This window comes from Lepisma saccharinum, chromosome 24 (genome assembly GCF_977018435.1).
Source record: "Lepisma saccharinum chromosome 24, izLepSacc3.1, whole genome shotgun sequence".
NCBI classification, from domain to species: Eukaryota; Metazoa; Arthropoda; class Insecta; order Zygentoma; family Lepismatidae; genus Lepisma; species Lepisma saccharinum.
In genome coordinates, this window is record NC_139252.1 from 54,467,027 (window position 1) to 54,493,431 (window position 26,405).

General features: G+C 39.7%; 2 protein-coding genes across 2 annotated transcripts in view; one reads left to right on the forward strand and one right to left on the reverse strand.

The window, feature by feature from the left end:
• LOC145978226 (uncharacterized) overlaps positions 1-23,246 on the forward strand; it is a 76,835-nt gene extending 53,589 nt beyond the window's left edge. Inside the window, exon 6 of the mRNA XM_083110698.1 lies at positions 22,962-23,246. Within this exon, the coding sequence (XP_082966824.1) occupies positions 22,962-23,086 (125 nt within the window). The 3' untranslated portion in view covers positions 23,087-23,246. The remainder of the gene's footprint in view (positions 1-22,961) is intronic.
• Adsl (adenylosuccinate lyase) overlaps positions 1-26,405 on the reverse strand; it is a 521,028-nt gene that overhangs the window by 204,106 nt on the left and 290,517 nt on the right. The window lies entirely within an intron of this gene.

A 26,405-nucleotide genomic window follows, 5' to 3' on the forward strand; every position in this document is an offset into this window, starting at 1 on the left:
AGCGTTACGTCCTGCACTACCAAAACCTCCGGTGGTTGATGAAGCAAGGCGTCGCGGTCCACGCAGTTCACCACATCCTCAAGTTCGAGCATTCTCCGTGGTTGCGTCCATATATTAAAGTCAACACCAAACACCGCACTGCAGCCACGTCCGAGCTTGATAAGGATTTCTTCAAGCTTATGAACAATGCGGTGTTTGGCAAAACTATGGAGAATGTACGGAATCGCATGGACATAAAATTGGTAACGAGGAAAGCACAATGTCGCAGGCTCGTAGCAAACCCGTTATTCAAATCGAGGACCATTTATAATGAGCAGCTTGCTCTGGTGCATATGAGGAAGAGTGAGGTGAGGCTCGACAAGCCAATTTATGTTGGTGCCTCAGTATTAGACCTGAGCAAGCTGCACATGTTCGAGACGTACTACGACATATTACGTCCACATTATAGCCACAACATCTCGCTTCTCTACACGGACACGGACAGCTTGGTGTACCACGTCCACTCAGCCGATGCATACAGGGATATAGTCACGGTACCAGCTTTGGTTAACCTCTTCGACACCTCGGGCTATCCCCAGCCGAACCAGTACGGCATCCTGCCCCGAAACAAAAAAGTGCCTGGCAAACTCAAAGACGAGAAGGACGGTGATGTAATTCTCGAGTTTACGGGTCTTCGCGCCAAGGCCTATGCCATCAAAGCCGAGGGCAGCGTTACCAAGAAGGCCAAGGGTGTCGGCAGACAGGTGGTTCGGGAGCATCTCACATTCGAGGACTTCGTCGATTGCCTCAAGACCAGGTCGTCGGTTCTAAGAGCAGAACAGCGCATCCAGAGCGTCGACCATGTGTTGACCACAAACAAAGTTAGAAAAATTGCGCTGGATCCCGATGACGATAAGAGGTGCGTCCTCGAGTGTGGTATTCACACATTGCCGTGGGGGCACTATCGCTTAGCAGAAAGCAAAACCTGCAACATATGTCCATCTTCAACAGAAGATTCATAAAAACAAAACAAAACAAAAAAAACACTTTGACTGTCATTACAAAAAAAACTTTGACCGTATTCTTAAATAACCAGCATGCCTATGAATTTGTTCGGTTTCAAAAAACAGATCATTATGGAAACCATACCAGATCATGAAGTCTTACCTTCCGTGTTACCTAAACTCAACGGTCTGTTGATCATTCACCTCAACAGCATTTGGACGAAACTGAATGACGATGTGGGCAAGATGTTTTATGTTTTTAATAACAATTTACATTTCTACGAAATTCCGATCGACGGGAAACTTCAAATCACCGTGAATCCGGAAAACGCAGGCGAAATCAAAATTTCTACCGGCAAGAACATTTTTCGAATCAAGCACGACAAGATGCTTTCTAACATTACGTACGATGTGTCTGCAGGAGATTATCTTTACATGGAACTCCTCGGAGATTACGACAAACTTATTCCTCTCTTCGTAGAATTACGAATCGTCTATCCTATTATAAATAACCGTTAACCAAAAATGCCTAACGACATTTTCGGCAACACCAAGCGTGTGGACCACGCAGAAGAGATTCTCATGTTGGACATTCGAGTTAAGAAGTTGAGGACCGATTTGATCGCTTTGCAGGAGACCTTAAACAAAAGTTTAGAGTCGGAAATCGCTACGCTCCAAACGCAATGTCTCGACCCCATTCTGAAAATCGATTCCGAACTGAAAACGCTGATAAAAAATTATGTCGACGTACCTTCTTACGACAGCGTTCAAAATATACAGTTGAGTGTGGATTCGCTTCAAAATGATTTGGCCAAATTACAGCAATTTCAATCGAAAAATGTAGATTTGGAAAAATTGAAACTCGAAATCGAAGAACGAACTTCCGCAATAGAAAAGAATTTCTCTGAACTTCAAACCGTGGTGAACGATATAGACGCAGAACGCTTGCATGTCGTCGTTTCCAAATTACAAGAAGAATTCACCAGCACGTTGGAAGAAATTAAATCCAAGTTGCAGACTTTGGAAGATACCATGACGAACCTACCATCGTCGGACGAACTGCAGGTCATCGGTAAAAGCGTCGCGAACATAAAAATTCAATTGGAGGCCTATCAAGATTTCGAACACATTCAAACCACCATCGCTACGCTTCAGGCGTCCTTGGAATTGATCAACGAAGAAATTAAAAATATTCACGCTGAAGCGAGAGCGTTGACGAGCATTCAAGACACGTTGAGCACGGTTCAGCAGAAGATCGAATATTTAGGAAATTTGAACGTCGAATCCAATCTTGCTCATTTTCATCACGTACTGGACAACATACAGGGTGACTTGGAATCGTTACGGACAAGCGTACCTTCGAGCGAAGATTTGGAAAAATTGAAAACGGCGGTGACGGCACTATCCGAATCGAGCGACATCAAAAGTTAATTGAGCGATCTCGAGAGTAGGGTGGCCAATCTCCCCACCTCCAAAGAATTGCACGTTTTGAAAAGAAACATATCTCGAATGCTGAAACGACTAGAAACGGAAACGGCGAACGTGGAAGAGATTCGGGACGAAATTAGTTCGCTGGTGTCGACGCTGCCCACTTCGCAGAGCGTCGCCGACCTTCACACGCAGTTTACAGAGATGCGAAGGATCGTGAACGATCTTACCGAGAAGAGCTCGAAATTGAATCAAGTCGAGAACCTTCAGAACATCGTCGTCAACATCAGAGATCAAGTCGGAGTGCTGGAATCCACGCAGGAATCGACGCTGGCCTCTTTCGGTGCCAAGTTGCAAGAACTCAACGAAAACTACAAGCAGTTGAACGTGGAAGTGAAAATCAAACCGTCGTTTTCTGCCGTAACGGATACCATAGTCGAGCATTTGCTGCCCATCGAAAATAAACTCGGACAAGTTCACAGTAATCTGCTCGGCGTCGACACTAAATTCGCTAAACTGCATTCTCTGCAAGCCATCGAAATCAACAGCGTACCCAATCAACAGAGAATCTCCACGTTCGTCGAAGGTAACAAACTGTACATGTTGCATCCTTATCATCCGTACTACAAGTTTCTCCTCGATGGCACGATTCAGATAAACGAATTTTCGTACTGGTCTCACGGCAGAAAAGCTAGCGTTCCTACCATGACTTTGATATCGAATCGTGGTGTCCAGAAAGCAGGAAACATTCCTCTGGCACGTTGGAACGAAACGCGCAACATATATGAAATACACGAAGACGAAGATCTTACCGTTTTCGACGTGAGTGCCGGCGATAAGCTGATCATTCAAAACACGAGCGAAGTGCCACCCTCTTTGAATCCCATCACGCTTGTGCTTCTCTTGAAACGTAATCTCTAAAAAAAATGTCTAGGCAAGCCATCGTCGAAGAATTGCATAAACCTGCACGCCGTAACTACGAACGTTTGGCTGTGGTAACCAAGGGCATCGACGACCTCTGGCAAAGCGACCTCGTGGAGATGAGTAGCGGCAATTTGAAAAACGTGCATAAATTGAACAAGGGCAACAAGTACCTCCTCACCGTCATAGACACGTTTTCGAAATTCGCATGGGCTCTACCTTTGAAGGCGAAAACGGGAACGTGCGTCACGGAAGCATTCAAGACAATTTTTCGCGAAAGCGGTGGCAGACGACCACGGTTTTTGCAAACGGACAACGGTAAAGAATTTTACAACGCCGTATTCCAAAAGTTTATTCAAAAACACAAGATTCGACATTATTCGACCTTCAGTCACATCAAAGCCAGCATCGTGGAAAGATTCAATCGAACCTTGAAAACACACATGTGGAAACGATTCACGCTTCGGGGAAATTACAAATGGTTCGACATCCTGCCGGAACTCGTCGACACCTATAATGAAACGGTACACAGAACAATAGGCATGAAGCCAGTTGACGTTACCAAGTCTGACGAGCAGCGTTTAATTTCTACCGTTTACTGTCCAAAGTACACACCCACGACAAAAAAAGCTAAATACAAAATTGGAGACCAGGTGAGGATCAGCAAATTCAAACGCACCTTCGAGAAGGGATTCACAAAAAATTGGAGCACGGAACTCTTTACGGTGGTTCGAGTTCTACCCGGAAACCGACACACGTATATAATAAAAGATAGTAGCGGCGAGATTTTGAAAGGAAGATTTTACGAAGAGGAACTCTCTAAAACGAAACACCCCGACACGTACCTCATCGAGAAAGTATTGCGTAGGAAAGGTGACAAACTGTTTGTCAAATGGCTGGGACTTCCGGAAAAGAGTTGGATCGACGCGAACGAAGTGATCTTGTGAGTACGTGGAACGTGGTGAAGCGTCTACCGGATCCGGAAAGTCAAACGAGAAAAAAAAAAAGAACGGCGAGTTGCTTCCCGACAGCATCCGCTGTCTGATCGTAGGTCCTTCGGGGTGTGGGAAAACGACACTGCTCGTGGACAATTTTCTCCTCGCACCGAATTGGTTAGATTGGAAGAACAGGCACCTGTACGTGTTCTCGAAAAGTTTGGAGCAATCCAAATACCAGCAACTGATGAAACTGTACGATGGTCTGGACATTGCAACGTTCGCCTCGGAAATAAAACCACTCGACGATTGTCGTGAAAATTCAGTCGTCGTGTTCGACGACGCCATCCTGGAAAATCAAAATGAAATTCGCAACTTTTTCACGCAAGGTCGTCACAAAGGAATGGATTGCTTCTACCTAGCTCAAACGTTTTCCAAAATTCCAAAACAGTTAGTACGCGACAACGCTAATTTCATATGTTTGTTTCGTCAAGATCACACCAACCTCAAGCACGCGTACGATGACTACGTAGGCGGAGACATGAACTACAATCAATTTTCGGAAGGCTGCTCTTCTTGCTGGAACAGTGACGATTTCGGATTCGCTACGATCGACATGACGAGGAAACCCAACGACGGAAAATACAGAAACAAAATCAACGACTTTCTAAACGTTGCAACGTTGTGAGAAACGACGTGTATAAATAACGTCATGACGAAACGGAAAATCGAAGACGAAAATCTCAAGCTTCGCGATTACCTCGCGAAACGCTTCAAAGGTTGGAAATCCGAGAATCGCGGATTCTACGAAGAGAAGAAACGTCAGGATCAACCCGTGATCGATGCCATCAGCGGTCTAGGTAAAGAAATTAAAAGTGTCACGGAACAAAATAAAAATTTGATCAACGAACTCGTACCGCTCGCAGCTAAAAGTTACGCCGTACCCACGCCCATTTCGAGCATTCCTTCGACGCCGTTCGAACTGAAGGATGCACCGGCACGACGTCGAGCCATTGGTAGCACGTCGTCTTCAGATAAAATCGAGTTGGGACCTTTGGCACGAGACTACCTGAGCACGGGGAAATTCGACAAGGATGAAGTGTTCGGATTGTATCCCAGCATGGAAACCAGCGAAGGCGGCGGTGTGGTGTGGAAGATTGGGAAATCGAAGGTGACCTTCGAAGGCAACGACATTAAAGTCAATTTAGGCGACAAGGATAGTTGGAACAGGTATCCGGGTACGGTGGGACTGTGGGAACTCGTCGCCAAAAAGAAGCCGAAAGATTACACCGACGAAGATTACCAAAGTTACAAGGAAATTCTGATCATGACGGATGCCTTGTACCAGAACAACGACGCCTCGCAGAATAGGGTGAAATCGAGCAGCGGCGAGAAGTACAGGAATCTCATCAAACCGATTTGGAACCAGGTCAAAACAGGCAGCGGCGTCAAACGCTACAACACGTTACCCAAAGAATTCGTTTGGGTGGACGACGTTAGGAAACTCGTGGACCGATTGTTGGTGATAGCCGGCGAAGAGAATGCAGGTAACCGTAATTTCTACAACGAGAAGGTTGGCATCGTGGACATGATCAGCACGAAACTTTCCAACTTCATCGTGAACGACGACAAGGGCATAGGTTACCTGATCAAAATCATCAACACGCTGCCTCCGAAATTTTGGAACGTGGCCGAAGGAAAGGGGCTCGTGAACGACATCATCAACAAGTTACCTTTCGAGATGCATCTACCTGGCTACCAGTACTGCGGACCGGGTACCAAACTCGAGAAAAGATTGGAGAGAGGAGACAAGGGTGTGAATCCGTTGGACGCGGCATGCAAAGATCACGACATCGCCTACAACACCACGCAGACGGATCTGGACGCACGTCACGAAGCAGACAGAAAGTTAGAGTACGCAGCTTTCGAAAGGTTCGTGAGCAGAGACGCATCGCTGGGTGAACGGGTCGCCGCACTGGGTACCACCATCGCCATGAACACGAAACAAAAATTGGGGTGGGGTATATAAATAACATACCGTAAAAAAATACCATACTCCAATCTTAAAAATCTAGGTGCCCTCGATGGGTTACTCACCAAGAAACAACGCGAGAAGAAACGTTCTTGCTTGTCGAAAGGACACGGAATGAAATTACTGCTCAGCACACCTCAATTGAAAAGATTGCAGCGTTCGCGGAAACAGCAAAAGATCGGAGGTTTCATATTCAGCATCCCCGCCATCCTGGCAGCATTGGGGGCCGTTGGAAGTTTGGCTGGCGGAAGTGCCGCCATCGCGAAAACCGTCATCGACTCAAAGAAGAACAAGGCCGAGTTGGAAGAACAGAAACGTCACAACCTGGCCATGGAGAAGAAAAAGGAAAGGGCGTAATGAAGAAGTTTAAAAAAAAGAAACAACAGCACTCACCAACCGAGACATTGAATCTCTGATCGAACCGTTACAAATCAAACACTTCAGAGGAGTTTTCATGTCCGACTCGTTACCTTCAAGCGTCAAAAGAAGAGAATGCGGAGTAGTCAACTTGGACGGTCAAGAAAATCCAGGCACGCATTGGATATGTTACCACAAAAATGATGATAAAGCATTCGTTTTCGATTCTTTCGGAGGTGTTCCACCTACAAATTTAATTCATTATCTGAAAACGAGCAAAACCTCTATATACTACAACGACGAACGCATTCAAAATTTCGGAGACGTGAACTGCGGTCATCTCTGCCTCTCCGTGCTCGCGTTTCTCTCTAAAATAAATAACCCTACGATCGAGGATTTCCAGAAAGCATTGTGGAACCTCAAACAGCATCACTAGGATGGGCGTGTTCCATCTCACGAGCGAATCTTCAATCTTGAAACTCACGCTGCACGACGACATCGTCTATCCTAAATCCGTGGCTCTGCGTGCATTCTACAGCATGTACCTCATACCTAACGTCACGCAGCACAACAACAAAATTAGCGTCGGAAGCGAACACATCGTCGTCACGCCAGGACAATACAATCTTTCCACTTTGCAAGCTCAATTACCCAAAGGCACATACCTTTCTCAAAATTCGGTCACGCACAGAGTGGAAATCCTATCCGCGACGGAGACCGTGGACCTGGGCACCATGGGAGAACTTTTAGGTTTCGAGAACGACACCAAACTCGAAGCTGGCATCAAGCACGTAGCAACCAACATTCCTAAATTCTTGGCCATAGAGACTCTGAACGTACACTGTAACGTGGCCGAAGGTATGATCACGAAATCTTCGGACGGATTGTTAGGAAGTCACAAGCAGACGGGAATCATAGCCACTTTCAAACCAAGTTCCGAGTTCATGGAGCCGATCATCTACACACCCTCTTCGCCGATCTATTTTCCAGTATGTCGCAACCGCATAGACGACATAGAGTTGGTGGTGACGAACGAGAAAGGAGACGTGGTGGATTTCGCAGGTGCCACTACGACGGCCATCGTGGAGATCAACATATAATAAATAACCATACATGTAAAATGGAGCAAATCGAAAGTTACGAATTGCAATCTTTTCCTCCCAACCGTCGCACGTTCGCCAATCTCAACGAAGCAAACAGGGAGATCGAATACGACGTGGACGTAGGCGATGGGTTCGTTCATCCTCACAGAGCGGACCTCTACCTTCAATTCGACGTGGTGAAGAAAGAAAGCGGAGACGCGTTTCCCGCAGCAGCAAACTTGATACTCGTGGACAACTTCGTGCCTCACCTGTTCTCGCAGGTGGAGGTGAGGAAACACAACACCGTCATCGACAGAATAGACTATCCAGGCATCACGTCGACGGCAGTGGGAACGTTGAAATTATCCAAAACGGATGCAGCGTACTATCAGGCGGGAGGATTCGAAGCGGGAACCAAAATATCGACGAGAAGTCACACGGTGCTTTTTCCCATGCGTCTGCTTCCCGGTTTCTTCTCGGACTACAAGGAGATCATGTGGAAGGGAGGACTGAGGATCACATTTCGAAGAGCGGCCAACGACAACGACGCACTGATGCGATACGCTACTTTGGGTCCGGACGGCACCACGCCGATAGCCAATACTTTACCCGAAGCAGCCAAGTGCGTCATCCGGAGCATGGAATTGAGAATGCCGGTGGTGGAATACGAAACGAACTATGCCCTCAAGTACAAAGCGGAGATCTTGAAAAGTCCGCAGGTGCCGATTCACTTTCACGGTTACCAGTGCGTGCAGAAGATGGCGTCGGGGATTCACATGGAATTCGACGTGACGACGCAGTTCAACAACATACAGTTCGACATGCCAGATTTCGTCGTAGTGCTTTTTCAGACCGGGAGGGACAAGAATCAGGAAAAAGATTCCAGCAAGTTCGACGACTGCAAGATCAAGAACGTTTATCTGAAGAACGGACGCAACGAAGTGTTCCCGCGCGAGAATTACAACCTCGACGTGACCAAAAACGATTACCTCAAACTTTACGAAGCGTTCTCGGCTTACAAACGCGTGACCGAGGGAAGCGTGGACATGTACTACACGCCCAGCGAGTTCAAAGCACGGAGACCCATGACCGTCATCAACACATCTAAGAGAAAGAAGGTTGTGGTCAACGATCGAACCAACATCAAGGTCGTCTGCGAGTTCCACGATGCCTTGCCCGAGGATACCCTATGCAGTGTCATCCTGATTGCAGAGAAGTCCTTCGCCTACGACGTGAAGAACGAGAGGGTCACAGAGCAGTTTTAACAGGCTTTTTTACATCTTTTCTTGCACAATAAGGAATTTTTTGTACTAGCACAATCCGTTACAATAGCACAATACAAATTTCACTAGTTCAGATCAGTTACAAATGTCAATTTCATTAGTTATCAGTTACAATATCTTTTTTGCACTATAGCACGAGACAATCAGAAAATTTGCACAAAATTTGTTGTTGTTTTTACACGTGAAAATTAACAATAAAATTTCTTTTTTTATCGTTTCAGATGCTGTCGAAACATCAAAAACACATACACACACTAGAAAAAAAAGCATGCAATTTTATTTGTAACACACATATATTCTCCATCTTCATCAAGAAAATATTATAATAAACATAATTATTTTTATCTATATCTCACAATAAAACTCTATATCCAAAAATATCACAACATCAAATAACACTAGAGTCGTTAGTACACGTTGCATGCATTACGGAGGTCCTCTGTAGAGTTTCATGGAAGTTTGAGAAAAAAAAAACACGTGAAACTCTACAGAGGTGCGGTTGTAGATAACCGCAGCCGTTAGAAAACCTTTACTTTTTGGCTGGGCACCACGCACCCTGGCGAGGTTATAGGGGCCAGGTATCCTAAAAAACAACAATTATTATTTGTTTGTTTGTTTGTGTTACAATACAGGCACGCGCGCGCGCGTGTGTGGCACATCGTTCCCCCGAGAGAGAGGTTTACAAAGGTCACGATATACAAACATTGGCCCCCGGGACTTGGAAAATTGCGATATGGCGCATTCGCTCACCACTGTTGCCAGCCATAAATCTCTCTCTCTCTCATCATCTTACAGCAAAGTTGGCATCTCTATTTTTTTTTTAGTTGTAAGTAAATTGCCAACACACTCTAGTTAATAATGCTACATATTATACGCACACACGCACACACATACTATATTACCATCCACCCATCTCTCTCTCTTTTACGGCAGTGCCGGCTCTCCTTGTTTAGTGTGTGTATGTTACGCCAGTATATAAATTGGCTAAGCCTCAAAAAAAAAATGGTAGCTTTTGCTAAGTAAAAAGAAAAAAAGCTGTAGGTAGGCTGTCGGTTGTTTAACTCTTCCCTCTCTCTTTTTTTTCTCTCTTTTGTAAAAGGCTATGGCAAAAATACCAGTAGGTTGGCAAAAATTGCTTTATGCACTGTAAGGCAAGCCTCAAGCAAGGTTGCCAACTCCTTGCTTTAGGTTAGGTTAGGTTAGGTTAGAGTGGGTTAGGTTAGGTTAGAGTGGGTTAGGTTAGGTTAGGTTAGGGTGGGTTAGGTTAGGTTAGGTTAGAGTGGGTTAGGTTAGGGTGGGTTAGGTTAGGTTAGGTTAGAGTGGGTTAGAGTGGGTTAGGTTAGGTTAGGTTAGGTTAGGTTAGGGTGGGTGTTGGCAGCTGTCGGTTGTTTAACTCTTCCCTCTCTCTCTCCTCTCTCTTTTGTAAAAGGCTATGGCAAAAATACCAGTAGGTTGGCAACTTTGTTTTATGTACTGTAAGGCAAGCCTCAAGCAAGGTTGCCAGCTCCTTGCTTTATGCACTGTAAGGCAAGCCTTAAGCAAGGTTGCCAGCTCCTTGCTTTAGGTTAGGTTAGGCCAAGAAAAAAACCTTGGTGATTTTTTCGAGTAAGGTGTTGGCAACACTGCCAGAAAATGAGGCTCATGCCTTACGAGAGAAATCCATTAAGGCGAGCCTCACCGAGCCTCATTTTCGGTTTGTGAAACCGCCCATTAGCACTACTCTTGTATTTCTGGAACTCGAAGATGCAAGCACCTCACCAATGAATTACTGTCGCTTCCCACCTTTACCATCTCGTAGTTCTTTATTCAAGACGTGCTTCCCACTTTGTAGATGCTGCACAACCCGAGTGCGTTGGTGTTTGTCATCAACAGCAATAGAAATATCACACACATCACACCTCACAACAGATCCATCACTCTGAATGCTGTCACTGCTAAACTATTTAACAATGTCCTGCAGTTTCCCAACATTTACTTTATGTTTTGGCAGGTGAACAAGCAAATCCGATGCATCGATCAGTCGATCACAGCCTGCAGTTACCTTGCTCGCTGAGACGGGAGAAGGAAACTAAAACAAAACAGCTTTCCTACAACAATTCGTAAACGATACAGCATAGGACAAAAAGAGCACAACTTCTAGCAATTGTAACGCGTCATTGTTGGCACTGTTTAAAGTCCGAGCGCTTACTACATTAACGTCCAAGAACTGAAGAAAACAGATTCATTGTTGTGCGGTAAACAAGAATCGCGTGCCAAGAAGCGGTGTCTCGAATGTGGGTGGGGTTAAACAGTGAGCGAGTTGTATTAAAAAAAATGATAAAGATGCAAAAAGGGCGAAAAGGTGCAAAAGGTTCTGAGATTGTGAAAAAGGTGGAAAAGGTTCTGAGATTGTGAAAAAGGTGCAAAAAGGTGCAACCGAAACACCATGAGTCGAGTTCAATAAGTGCTTATTTTGGGGATGAGTCACTTTTTTTACCCATTTTCACACAAAAAAATTTAAGGTGCAGCACCTAAAATTCCTAGCTCTGGTCATAACCCAAGAAAATCTAAAGAAAAGGCTCACCAGGGAAAATTCTCACTAAATGTGTGGATGGGAATCATCCACAATCATGTGATCGGGCCATTCTTTCTGCCACAAAACCTAAACGGCATTATCTACGATTCTTCCTAAGGGAAGAATTGACGACGCTGCTGGAGGATGTGCCGCTCGCCACAAGATGGGGTATGATTTACCAACACGATGGCTGCCCAGCCCACTATTTCCGGGGTGTGCGACAGTGGCTGGGCGACAATTATCCCATGCAATGGATTGGTCGAGGCGGCCCGAAACCCTGGCCGGCGAGGAGTCCGGATTTTACGCCATGCGACTTTTGCATTTGGGGCCACATGTAAGAGTTAGTCTACAGTACACCAGTGGATTCCCAAGAAGAGTTGAGAGAGAGAATTGAGACATAAGAGACAGAGTGTCAAAGCGAGTGACTGTGTCTGAAGTACGCCGCAGGCTGCGTGCTTGCATACGTAACCGGGGGAGGCAATTTTAACAGGATTTGTAGTTTTCGTAACAGTTAATTCTGACAACCTGGAATCATGAGAATGGTAAATAACATTATTATTTCACTCATTTTCGTTCCTTTATATCTCACAACCGACAACTTCTTTTCACTTTACAAAGAGGTCTACAACGCGCCTTCTCCGCTTTTTATTCAGATTTTTCCCCCAACCCCTTGTGCCAGTTGACAACATTTGTATATTTTTGGAGAGCTTATGAAACGAGAAAGTTTTTTCCGTAATTTTTACGCTAAGTGTGTTACCAATTTTTTGAGTAATCCTCTTCGATTTAAACGATAATTTCCACATTTCTTCATGACGTGTGCACCAATGACTGTTTCTTTCTGTGGGTATGGGAATTATGGGCATGAATTTTTTCCCCAGTAGTCACTCATTCGTCAGCTGTTAGTAATGTGTCCATTAAGTGTACAGGGTGTAGTAGTTTTTTCACAATTATTAGTTTTTTGGTCGCAAGTCGGAATATTTCAAGAAAATCTACAAACTGCAATAACTCGAAACCCATTGATTTCCGACCCCCAGTGCATAGGGTCAAATTTATTGCAAATGTGGTCTAGTATTACCCCTTTCCAGGAATAGGTCGAATTACCAATCACCGTGTATATTTACGTTTTATCTTATGTTATAATATTATTCGCGTATTTTTGCAACATTTATTCAAATTTATAGGCTAATAATTATCCCAAATAATATATCCCACGTTTTCATTGTTTTTCAAATCCAAAATGGCTAGGATTAATTCTATATTTCACGCAAATTTTGTTGCTAAGCACAAGTTAAATACATTTCTTCTTAATATCGATTTTTGTTGAACAATGTACAAGATTAAAGTAATTTGTCTTCGTTATAAACTAAATCTTTATTTAAACATTTTTTATGTGCAAGGGCAAATATGAATTATTTGATAGAATCGGTTTAGTTATTTCTATATAGTTTAATATTGTAATATATAGCAAAGTATATCTCCCTAGTTTTCAATAAAACATCGTTTTCCTATTGGCTGTTTGTTAGAGTGGGGAAACCACGCTACGTGTTTTTGGCGATGTAAAAACTTGCACGTTGTCATTTTTAATTGTTGCCAACCTTAACTTTAGCTTACTAGCGCTAATTAACATTGATCTGTTATATAAATTATCAGTTTTTCTTGTTATTTTAAGTTATGAGTTTGTACCAGGTGGTTATAATTAAAGTGACGGAGTTCAGAGTGGTACAGCACGGGATGTAATGAGAGTAGCAGTCTGAAACTTCGTAGATATGCTAATGAAGCAATGCGCTCGCGAATTATGCAAAAAAAGTTCCAATTCTCGCCACCAGGGTAAAAAATGGCGCTGTAAGCAGTCAAAACGTGGAATTTTCCGTAACTCTGACGTCAAAGTCGATGACATTGCCTAACCATTGTCTGAGCTCCCTGGTTGTTGTTGGTGACGCTTGTTGCTTTTCCTTTAGTGATGTGAATGTTCTAACTAACTAACTAACTCTCTAGCCTTCTTAAACCCGAAGGTTCATGGCTGCAGCAACACAGGCCCTCCATCTCTCCCTATCTTGAGCAAGATCTATATACTCTTTTCCATCCCTACCGATTTCCCTAAGGTCCATCTCAACGTTGTCCCTCCATCTTCGTCTTGGCCTTCCTACAGGTCTCTTACCATCAGGTTTCCCAACAAGAATCCTGTAAACTCCTCTTTCCTCTCCCATTCGTGCCACGTGGCCTGCTCACCTAAGTCTTCTTGATTTAATCATTCTAATAATATCTGGACACAGTGGCGTACGCAAGGGGGGGGTTACGGGGTTTAAACCCCCCCATTGAGCTTGTGAAATATAATGAAAAATGCTGTGGAAAACAATTTAAATGGCCAATTTACCACAGTCAAAGATCTGGGACAATACTATTACTATTACTACATCTACTACTACCACTACTACTACTACTACACTAATAATAATAATAATAATAATTTGAATTATTATTTCCATGTAGCATGGAGAAAAGCACAGCATTCCAAGCACACGCGTCTTTCAGAGTGATGCCTTGAAAATAAGCACAAGTTCTTGAAAGTGAAATATGAGGGTAACTATGATTTAAAAGAGAAATAAATTGTTTTGTATTTCAGTTGCAACAATGTTCAATACTCTGGCGTACGCAGTTTTTTTTGGGGGGGGGGGCTGGAATAGTAAATGTGGATAACACATGGCTTCGTTTTGGAGGGCAGGATGCATAATAAAATATTTCGTATTTTTGGAGCTTTTCAGTCTATTAAAATTGTATTCAAAGACAAAAATGGTAATCGGGACTCACTTTAAAAGAGGTTTCGTATTTACACATTTTGATTTTTTAAAGTTCTTAACGGATTTTTACTTGAGAATTCTGATTTTCTCAAAATTTTGGTAGGGGCTGTAGCATCATCGGTAGAGGCATGCATATTTCGTTTTTGACAAAAAGAAAACGAAATTGAAATAACACATTGCAATGTTAATTTTTAAGGTTTCTGAAAGGTGTGAGGTGCATTTTCCTACCCTGTTTTGTCACGAAATGATGCGAAATGAACTGCAAAATGCGAAATAGACTCTTAAACACGAAATTTACCGTTTATATACCGACGCGACACTTTCTGAAGTCTGAAGTATCCTGTGTGTTATGCAATTCAAGGAAAATTGATTAATTTTGCTGTAAATATTTGAAAAGCAAAAATGGACTCCTCTATACAGGAATAAACTTAATATTCTGGTAATGATTTAATGTGCTATTAGAAGGGATATGTTTATTTTGTGTAATAGTGCGATTATATTCACATTTTTAAAACCAAAATGTAATTTTATATACCGCTTTTTCACCGCTTTAACAGCGAAATTTCATTTCATTTACAGCTTTTGAACCCGAAATTGACTGTTTTTATACTGAAATTTTGCTTTTTTATTTACCAAAAGTATGTGCCTCTAACCATCGGCCATGCCTCTACGTACGCCAGTGTTCAACGAACATGTATTTTTTTGTGTGAACAATGAGAATTAACTAAAGAAAGTTCTTGGTTCGTTGTTAGAGGCTAATGTATAGACAAAGGCTAGGTGGACAAGAATACAGTCACCAGTCTGCCTTCCCATTGTACTATTTACCGCAGCACGTTTGAATGTCTCTCTTTAAAATGTCTCACCTTGTTGACTAGACAATTATTCAAACGACAATAAGCTTAACTATTGGAAAATGTTTTGTTGGTAAGAACAGTCAGACAATCCAGATGTGAATTATCGGGGACATTTATGCGGGGAAGAAGCCGGAAAAATTCCAACCAATTTCGGGAATCGAATCCGGATCTCCCGCGTGATTGTCAGATGCTCTACCGACCAGACCACCGCAGCTTCTTGGATGAGTTCCATACTTTGATTATTTCAATTTATTTTAATATATTTTCTTGTTTTATGGATTTTCTTCACCCTTAAAATGTCTCACCTCGTTGACCAGACAAAAACAAAAACAAAAACAAAAAAAATGCTCCCAGGATTTGATAAAAATTGAATGATTAGAAAGTAATTTCTTTCTATTGTTTTCATAAATGGTATATTTATGTAGATCTCTACTACATAATAGTAGTAGTGGTATTAGTAGTATTATTAGTAGTAATTAAGCTAATTAATTAATTATAAGTATTATTAATTAATTGTGATTATTATTATTTAATTAAAGTATAATAAATCAAAGGTAATGTGAATTTGGAGAAAGTTTTAGAAATAACCCCCCACATGACGAAATCCTGCGTACGCTACTGTCTGGACATGAATATAAATTATGTAGTTCTAAATTATGTAACCTTCTCCACTCACCTGTCTCCTCATCCCTTTCAGGTCCAAAGATTTTCCTAAGAATCTTATTTTCAAATACTCTCAATTTATGTTCCTCTTTCAATGTAAGGGACCAAGTTTCACATCCATATAATACTACAGGCAAAATTACTGTTTTGTATATTTTAACTTTTAGTTTCTTAGATATTAAACGAGAAGACAAAAGTTTATGAAGAGAGAAGTAACATGCATTTCCTGAATTAAGCCTACTTTTTATTTCCTCTTTAATATAATTTTCATTTGTTAATATTACTCCTAAGTATTTGAATTTGGAAACTGGTTCAAACGAGTTGTTATCAATAACTAGATTTTGATTATTACCTAACACTTGGTTTCGACCTGTAAGCATATATTTAGTTTTCTCTTTGTTAACTTCCAAACCTATCTCTTTAGCAGTTTTGAAAAATATTTTAGCATTATTCTTAATTGTATTCACATCATCCCCCAGTAAGTCTACATCATCTGCATATGCTAACAACTGAGTCACACCATTTAATTTTAGTCCTTCTTTAGTTTCTTTTACCTTCCTTACAGCATATTCTAAGGCAAAATTAAAGAGCAATGGAGATAATGCATCTCCTTGTTTTAACCCATCATGAATTGTAAATTTGTCAGACATATTAATACCCACACGAATTTTACTTTCTGTTTCACTCGTGCATATTTTTATCATACTAACAAGCTTCTTAGGTATTCCAAACTCTACTAATATATTATATAATTTCTCTTTTGACCGAATCATATGCTTTTTTGAAATCAATGAATAGCTGATGGACATTTTGATTACATTCCCACTTTTTCTCAAGTGTCTGTCTGATGTGAAAAATTTGATCTGTAGTTGATCTGTTACGTTTAAATCCACATTGATAATCACCTGTAATTTCATTAGCATATGGTGTTAGTCTTGTTAAAAGAATGTTAGACAATATTTTGTATGTTGTTGAGAGTAGAGAAATTCCACGGTAATTATTGCAGTTCATTTTATCACCTTTTTTAAACTCAGGAACAATTATGGATTCTTTCCACTGTTGAGGGATTTCTTCTTTATTCCATATTAAACAAATTAATTTATGAATTTGACATATTAATGAATTTCCACCATATTTAATTAACTCAGCTGGTATTAAATCAATGCCAGGTGCTTTGTTATTCTTTAGCCTTTTAATAGCATCTTTAACTTCAGTCAAGTTAGGTTCTGGAACTAAAGGTTCTGCTGTGTGGACTTCATTTACTTCTGATTTATCTCCTACATGAACATTTAAAAGGTCATTAAAGTAGTTCTTCCATCTATTTAGAATATCGCTTGGATCAGCTAGAAAATCACCGTCTTTATCTTTTATCAAGTTTACTTTAGGTTGCCAACCCTTTCTAAACTCATTTACACCTTTATATAAATCTCTGATATTTTTATTTTTGCTGTTTGTTTCAATTTCGTTAATTTTGCTTTTCAAGTAATCTTTTTTTTTACTTCTAAACGTGCGGTTAACTTCTCGCTTTATTTTATTATAATTGTTTAGATTTGTATCATCAGAGTTATTTAACGACCTAAGTCTAGCCTGATTTCTTATTTCTATTAGATTATGACATTCATTATCAAACCATGGCTTACTTTTTCTCGGTTTATGGTATCCTATACTTTCTTTAGCTGCTGATTCTATTGCATTACGTATGTGCTCCCAATTCTTATTTACGTCTGTCTCATTTATATTTTCATCATCATTTAAATCCTGCAAAACATCAAATCTATTTGACAGTTTAATTTGGTAATCTTTCTTAATTCTTTCATCAGTAAACTTTCCTGTATCAAATTTTAGAACTTTTAGATTTTGTTGCTTAAGATTTATCACTGAGAGTCTTTCTCTTAATTTAGCAATTACTAAATAATGGTCACTGGCACAGTCAGCACCTCTATGTGTACGAACGTCAATTATACTAGTATGCCTTCTCTTATCAATGAGAATATGATCTATCTGATTATGAGTTTTACCATCTGGAGAAGACCATGTATATTTATGGATATCTTTATGTATAAAAGTGGTACTTTTCACAATTAAATTCTTTGAGGTTGCAAAAGTAATCAATCTTATACCATTATCATTACTTAATTCATGAAGACTTTCTTTACCAATCGTGGGTTTAAATGTCTCTTCTTTGCCAATCTGTGCATTACAGTCACCCAACAGAATTTTCATATCATACTGAGAAAATTTATCAAAGACCTGTTCTAACTCTGTATAAAAATCATCTTTAGTATTATCATCTTTATCTTCCGTTGGTGCATGTATGTTTATTAAAATAATTTTACACCACCTACCCTGTAAAACTGCATATGATATCCTATCATTAATAAATTCTACTGTTTTAAGAGCCGAGATAATTCTATTATTTATGAAAAAGCCTGTTCCAAAATTATGATTTTCAGTACCACCATAGAAAAAAAGTATAATTTTTAGTTTTACAATTCCCTTCTCCTGGCCACCTAACTTCCTGGACAGCTACTACATCTAATTTATACTTAAGTATCTCATTAACTGTACACTGAAATGCCCCAGGCCGGTAAAGGCTCAGAACATTCCAGGTGCCTAATTTAATATCCTTATTCCTAATGTAGATCTTATCCTTAGTCCAGGGACCTCCCAAAGTAGTCCCCACCCGGAGATCCGAACGGGGGACTATTTTACGTCCGGAATATTTTACCTTGGGAACATCCATGGCCTTATATTGCTGTTTCTTGACATGTCTTTTTACAGTGCAGAATTGTCAGCTCTACGCCTAACCCCCAATATGAATGGAGGAATACTACACAAGACAAACACAAACACATTAGACAGCACAATTACTACACAAGACGAACACAAACACATTAGACAGCACAACTACTACACAAGACACACACAAACACATCACAACTAGAACACAATATAAACACAAACACACCACAACTACTACACAATATAAACACAAACACTCCAACATTAAAAGTTTGAATTTTACAGACTGGACGTATTTTACTATGCCCGAGACATAACTTTAGGGATCGTGTCTATCAGTGACATGTCCGGTCTCTGCCTGATCTGAAGGCTAGCATACAACGACATGTCGCTCAGATTTCACCAGACATGCTGCGAGCAATCGTCGACCATGCCGTATTACGAATGCAACATGTTGCTGAATTGGGAGGCCATATTGAACAGTTCTTGTAACCATAGTTCCTAATAAACATGCCAGAACCATTGTTCTCATGTGTTTGATCTTTCCTGTAACTACACCATGTTTTGACTGCATACAGCGCCATTTTTACCCTGGTGGCGATAATTGGAACATTTTTTTTTTTTTTGCATAATTCGCGAGCGCATTGCTTCATTAGCATATCTACGAAGTTTCAGACTGCTACTCTCATTACAGACCGTGCTGTACCACTCTGAACACCGTCACTTTAATTATAACCACCTGGTATTATTGTAAGATAGAACAATGTGTTATGCTGCGCCTCGCGCTTGAGGTAGGCAGTTGAGGTCTTGCTTGCTATTAACTGTGAAGGTGCGCAGACTCTCGTGTTAAATAAGTTGTTTATCACTGCCTACGAGCGTGCATGACCCAACATATAATTTTAACTTGTGCGAATCAATATGTACGCCCGATTCGTGATTAAAGATTTTGGACATTTTAATTATAAAGTATATGAATATAATTTACTGTCACGTATCGCAATTCTGTGGTTTCCTTCCTGGAGGAATGTGGATCGTCTTAATCCCGATCCCTGGGTGGGAACTGGTGCTTCCAACTGACCAGCCGGAGCAAGGAGCGGTGTGTTGCCAATTCGGATCTCCATACCCTGGAGTTACGAGTGGTGGCACGTTGCATGCTCATTACTAGGGAAAGAATTTAAAGGTGCAAAATTATGGTCGGGAAAAAGAATGAAAGGTTCTGAAAAGGTTTTTAAAAAGGTGGAAAGAAAGTGCTGATATTCAATGCTCTCTTTTTCAGCGGGTTCTGTATATAATGCGCGCGGACCGCAGAGAGAGCTGTGGTTCTGCCGAATAGGTTTTGTTGAAGCTTCTGCTTTCTCTCGCGTGTTTTGCTACATTATCTTGGGAACTATTGGGGTGCAATGATTATATTATACCATTTTATAGCTCTCGTTCTGCTCTACGAAATGAGACTATAGGATTTTATGTAGCTGCTCAAGAAGAGTGAAAATCACTTATCTTTCTCTATATTTCTTTTTAACAAAACATGAAAGAAAAGAAAGGAAAAAGGTACTGAAGTACAAAAGAGGGAGTAAAAAGAGAATAAATGTGCTAATCTCAAGAAAAAGTGCAACAAAGTGTGTTCATTTTACTTGATTTCATGTCCTAAAATACATATCTCAAACGATCGGTATGAAAAGAGCAATATTTATTGAAAGGTGTTGCACCCTACTCATTATGCTATTATACAAACTATTAAAACAAGCTTCTAAACCAGAATTTAAGTGGGTTATTTAGAGAACGTAAAGACTGGATTATGTACGCACCCTTCTGACGTCATGGTTTCATTCCCGATTGTACTTATTTATTTAAAGACATGACACTACAGGCAAATGCCCATTTACAGTGTCTTGTATTATAACACTGTTTGGTACACAAAATATGCAATCAGAAGAATTCAAAAAGTACAATAATATGATAATATGTGTTACAGTAATATAAAAATTAATATAAGATTAGATATGAAAAAGAAGTATAAAGTATTAACCTGACAGTTTGGGTTAGAACTTACACATGATAACCAAGAAAATAACCAAGGAAAAACATATGTACTTCACCTTACATTTAAAAACGATGATATATAGATGTAATGACAGTAATTAGTAAATAACACAAAAGAAAAACAGGATGGACTCTTTCGCCTGTACATAAAGAGACTGAACTAATAAACAAAGTTAAGTCTGGCTTTGGAAATAAGTTTCTGTTTCCCTTTTGAATTTTCGAAAACTTTGAAAGATGTCTATCTTATCATATATCTTTGCAATTTCGTTATATAACCTACACATTCTCCGAGTGGGTGCCGCATTGACTGACTTTGTTTGAGCTCTCGGTACTTGAAACCGCTCTTTCCGTGGTCTTACCTTATTATATGGTACATAAAAAGGGATTTCTGAGAGCAGCTGAGAGGAGGCTAATGAGTTGTTTAAAAGTTTATGTAAGAATAGTAACTGATGTATGTTTCTTCTATCGTCTAGGGATTGTACATTGAAATATTTTTTTTATGGTATGATAAGGAGTATATTTGGGGTAAACGCCGTCTCTTTTCAGTCTTAGGAATCGAAGGAACTTGTTTTGTACATTCGTCTCATACCCTTAGGTATGGGGGGATCTTTTGGGAATGTAGCTCACTAATCATCATTCATCCTTGATGGTAAAGCACTCTCTGCTCGTGGTGAGCTTGGTGGCAAGATGCTAGAGGTACTAAATTTACACACTTGAATGGCAACACATGACACTTGAGTTTCACATCCCTAAAGACTGGATCAGCATGGGTAATGTAAGGATATACCTGTCTCTGTACTCCAACTGAAGATCTGCTGGGAGAGGTTATGCTTGTGACTGTACGTAGAGTCTGACTTGCGACTCGCGTTCACACACTCTCCCTAGAACCTCCTCCTCTCTCTCTCTCTCTTCAATCGTATCTTGCTCCTCAATCACTGAATTCGAACTGACCCCGAACTCTCTGCCTCCCAGACATTTATTGCAATTCAATTTACTAAACAAATGCACAGTCAGGACTGTAGCCTCTTCCTGGATTTCTTCCGTTTACCGCTGATGACCAGGAAGAGATTCAGTGCTGTCTGACACTGCATTCCTGTGATGTTTCTGAATATTTCCTGATTGGAAAACGACGGTTGGATGACTGGAAGTTGGAGTTCGTTGTCCATAATAATTAAAATATACTACCCATCGTTACGATGTCCCTCTCCGGAAAAGAATTCCCTTTTGAATTCGTCTTTATGTCTGAACCAATCTTATAGGGGCACCGTTTATTATAAAATAAGAAACGAAAACAATAAAATGCCGAAAACAAGAAAATAATAAAGTAAAAACCATGAACCCATCCAAAGTGAATATCCTATAAACCCACTGACACACAAGAACATATAACACAATGCATTATTTCTGCTGAATAAGTGAGTGGATCAGCGTGACATAACGTAACGCATGCATTTGTTGATGTAGAGACCTGGTCACATGGCGTCGACCGTCAAAACACACTCATTTAATACGTCACGTCAGAATTATTTTGTTATTTAAAATTTTATAATTTATAATAATGTGTATGTATGTTGATATGATATAAAAAAATATGTATTATATGATTGGTATTTATAAAAGCTTATGTTATTATATGATATAATTTTTGATGTAATAAAATTTTTGTGTATGTAAGTTTTTTATGTAGGATTGTTTATTTTTATTGGGTTGTGAGTGTTTTGTTGTTTGTTTTTTGTTTATTGTTAGTGTGATGTTAAGGTTTTATTTTTAGTGAATGTAAATGTAAATTTGTTGATGTGTTTTTGTAAGGAAATTTATAGTTTATAATGTTTTTATGGGATTGAGTTTGATGTGGATTTTTTAAAATAAGTATTGAAAATAAAACAGTTTATAAGCAATTATATGAGAGTGTGGATTTTTAAATATGTAAGTAAAATTGTAAATAAGTATGTAGAGTATATATAAAAATAGATGTAGTATGTCGTATTGAATTTTGGTAGATAAGTGTTCGTTGTAAAATTATTATAAATATATATATTATTGTTTTTGTATGTAGAAAAATTTGGGTATATTAAAATGTAGTATGTTTTGTTTAATTTATAGCTATTTTATTTATTATTAAATGAAAGGAAAATGTTGCTGGTTTCATTTAGGTTTTGTGGAGTCGAAGCGAGTCGTTATTTAAAAACACGCAGCCTGCGGGTATCAGTTACACAGCTTGAAACATCGTCAAAATCTTCAGGAACAAGTTCACAGAAACCTAAATTAGTTTTTTTTTCTTCCTTACAGACTTCGCTGCTGCTATTGGTCGGAGCAGTCCTCTACGTAGTAAGTGGTTCTCTTCTCTCAAAATACTTAGACTACTTACCCGATGTGGAAAATGTTGTAGATTGGTACGATTCAGCAATTTCTGAACTCACATCTGCGATTGTCTTCTCGTTTATAGGCGCTATTCTTTATGTAGCGGATGCTGTGTTGACTTCATTCATGAAATAATGATTTCAATCGGCGACTAACATTTATCGTATGCAAAATTTTCACGTGGTTGACATTTCTTGTCTAACATGTTTTCATGTAAGGTACTAAAAATATATATGTTTTGTAAAAATAAATCTGTAAAAGAAAGTACACATTTATTTCACTTTGTACATTATGAATGATTCAAATTTGTGAATTTATTTTGTTTCTTTAAATTCTTGTTTAAAGTCTATGCATAAAAGGCTAATCGGGAAAGGGCCAGTTTAAAGTGAGATTTGAACCACCATATGCCACCCCGGGGCTAAAGTTGTGAAAAGACAATAAAATAATAATGTCCAATTTGAACATTTTGTAATGTTTATATACTAAAGAAACATGATTGCTAGTGACAAGATTATTTTTACAATGAAAAGGATTCCGACACCTAAGGCTGGATAATTATGCACTAAAAACCATGTACAGTACATGTATCAAATAATCCAAATATATGTACAGAAATCACTGAGAAAGAAATACGTAATATCAAAAACAGTACGTTAGCATAATTTTTATCATATTTTCTGGAAACAAATTGCGCAGGCCACATAAATCAACAGAAGTATATCTCAAATACAATATTTAATATAATATTTTACTAATTCCCATTACTTTTCCAACACAAGATTCCCGTAACAGCTAGTTCGCTGCACTTTTTGACACTAGATGTAATGCAGGTGTATCCCGGTGTCAGGTTGATGCAAGAAAATTATGTTCAACCAAGTAGACGGTAAGTGTAAAAAGATACAACAAATGCTTGTCTGCAGCTTTAAACGTTCATTTGATTACTTACCACGCAGCACGTGATAATACACCACAAATTACACCACTCCGGAACGTAGTGCAGACACCAAATCAACGAAGTAGACAGTCGACGTTGCACCGTGCAACCAACTAGTCGCGTGAGTGCAGATAGAGTCCAAAAGTGCAGCGAACTGGATGGGTCTAGTAAGGATATAAAACAAGGGTTCAAAGCTTCAATTATGAAACTTATCCAGTTATCACAGAGCAGAGCTTTGTATAGACTAAACGATCTTTCCACCTCTCACGAAGTACATATAAACAGTATGCGAATTAATGGGGGAAGGATGGCAGGAATTTCCCCCCACAAAAAAATTATCCCCGGCAAAAGATAATTATTTTAATCCCTGCCTGGGATGTTCTCATCCCCGTACAAAAATGGAATTGAATTACGTAATTCAGTTCTGCGTAATTCTGTTTTATACGTAAATTAGTGTAGGTCCCGGCGAAATAGAATTTAAAAACGTGTTAATTAAACCTTACTTGTACGTAATGCATTTATACGTAATTCGGTGTGATACGTACTAATTTTCACAAAATGCAGTTGATTTGTACATAACCAAGCTACAACAATGTCACAGAAGTGACACTTTTCAGTTGCTACTGGTCGGCCTTGGAGAACAGAAAGAGGGAAAGTTACACGCTTGACCAGAAAGTAAAATTTATGCAGGAAGTGGATGCCAATCCACATCAAACAAAAACTGAAATAGCTGCTTACTTAGGCATCACTCGTAGAAGAAATGCTATTTTAGACGATTTTCTTTAAAATTGGGTACTATAACTACATTTCAGATACGAAGTGTTCACTAATGAAGTGGCAAATATACGGTATTTAAGAATCAAACTTATACACTTCTAGACAGAAATAACCTGTATTATATTGTATCTCAAAATAGATACAATTACAGTATTCTAATAATGATATGACATTGTATCTAAATCTGATTTGTAAGTAAGTCTAAGTTATGCGTATTATTTTTTCTTCACCTTGGCATACGTAAAAGTCAGGTTCAACTGTATACCATTTGTTAACTATGTATCAAAAAATCATTCACGACCATTAATGGTCCAGTGCTCAAGGATTTTCTTGTCGAAAAGTAAGCAGCCTTGTGGATTAAAGAAGCACACAATTCTGCAACTGACCAAACTCACCAAGCAGACAACAGCAGGCAGTTTTCCACTTAAGTTTTAATGTCAAGAGTGCTGATATTTTACACGTATTCAAGTGTTCACAAGAAACTTGTAGGCAGGTTAGGTAGGTGGACATTAAGTCTGAACTTTGCAATGGAAATTTGGTCAAGCTTTCTGTGTTACTAGTTCGATAGTTGTTTTTGTGGACGAGTTTGGGCTTTCTTAAGAATGTAAATGTACTGTTTCTAAATCACATGTAAACGTTATCATAAGATTAAATGTCCTAGGTTTGAACCATTGTTCTAAGGTAATTACTTTGAACCGCAAGGAAATGGTTTAGTTTACTGAGGGGTAATACATTTGCATAACCGAAATTAAATCACAAACACGTCACTGAGTGAACATCAATCTCCAATGCAAGAAGCTGATATTATTCAATTTGACCTTATCAGTGATGACTCATCACACAGTAAATTCTGGGAAGAAACAGCATGAAGTCGGGCACACACATTCTCACGTGTTAAGGAAAGCGTATAAGAAGCCTTCTTACAGCGATAAATTTTGTGATATCTTATACGTACGCAATGAGGCCTCCCCGATGGCGCAGTGGTAGCGTCATTGCCTTGTAATCAAGGGGTCCCGGGTTCGATACCCGGTGGAGGCACAAGTGGTTCGGATCCCACCTTAAACTGTAGGTCCAGTCCCGATTAGCCTTACTGTGCATAAAGTGGACTTAAAACACCAACTCAAACCAAACGTACACAATGATAATCATCTTGAATCATTTCGCCAAAGGTCATACGCACAAAGCCTACCCGGCATATTTTCAATCTGATCTGATCTGTTTGCCATAAATACGGCCGCGGAGCGTGATTTCGCGCAATGAATTGTGGGGGAAGTTATTCACTGAATTGCACTGAATACCATCCATTAGCATGCACAGTGTGTTTAAACATGCATAAAGCTTCTGTCATTCTTAGTTTTGGACTTTTAACCACTGTGTTGTTTTTAAAAATACCAACGTTTCAGAGACTGATTCTGCCTCCGTCTTCAAATTTCTCTAGTTCTCGGAATGTGTGTACCAATCCGGGTTCATATCGGTTCTTTTCTTCCTTGTAGCTGATAAAGCTTCTGGTGTGTACCCAAATTCCAAGAAAATGAAAATGTCAGGAAATATGTAAATACATTAACTTTAAAACGAACGTCTTTAGGCACTATTTGGCATGATTCGCCAACACTTCACTGATTTCATCTTAACATATCAACAGAAAAGAATGTAATTACATA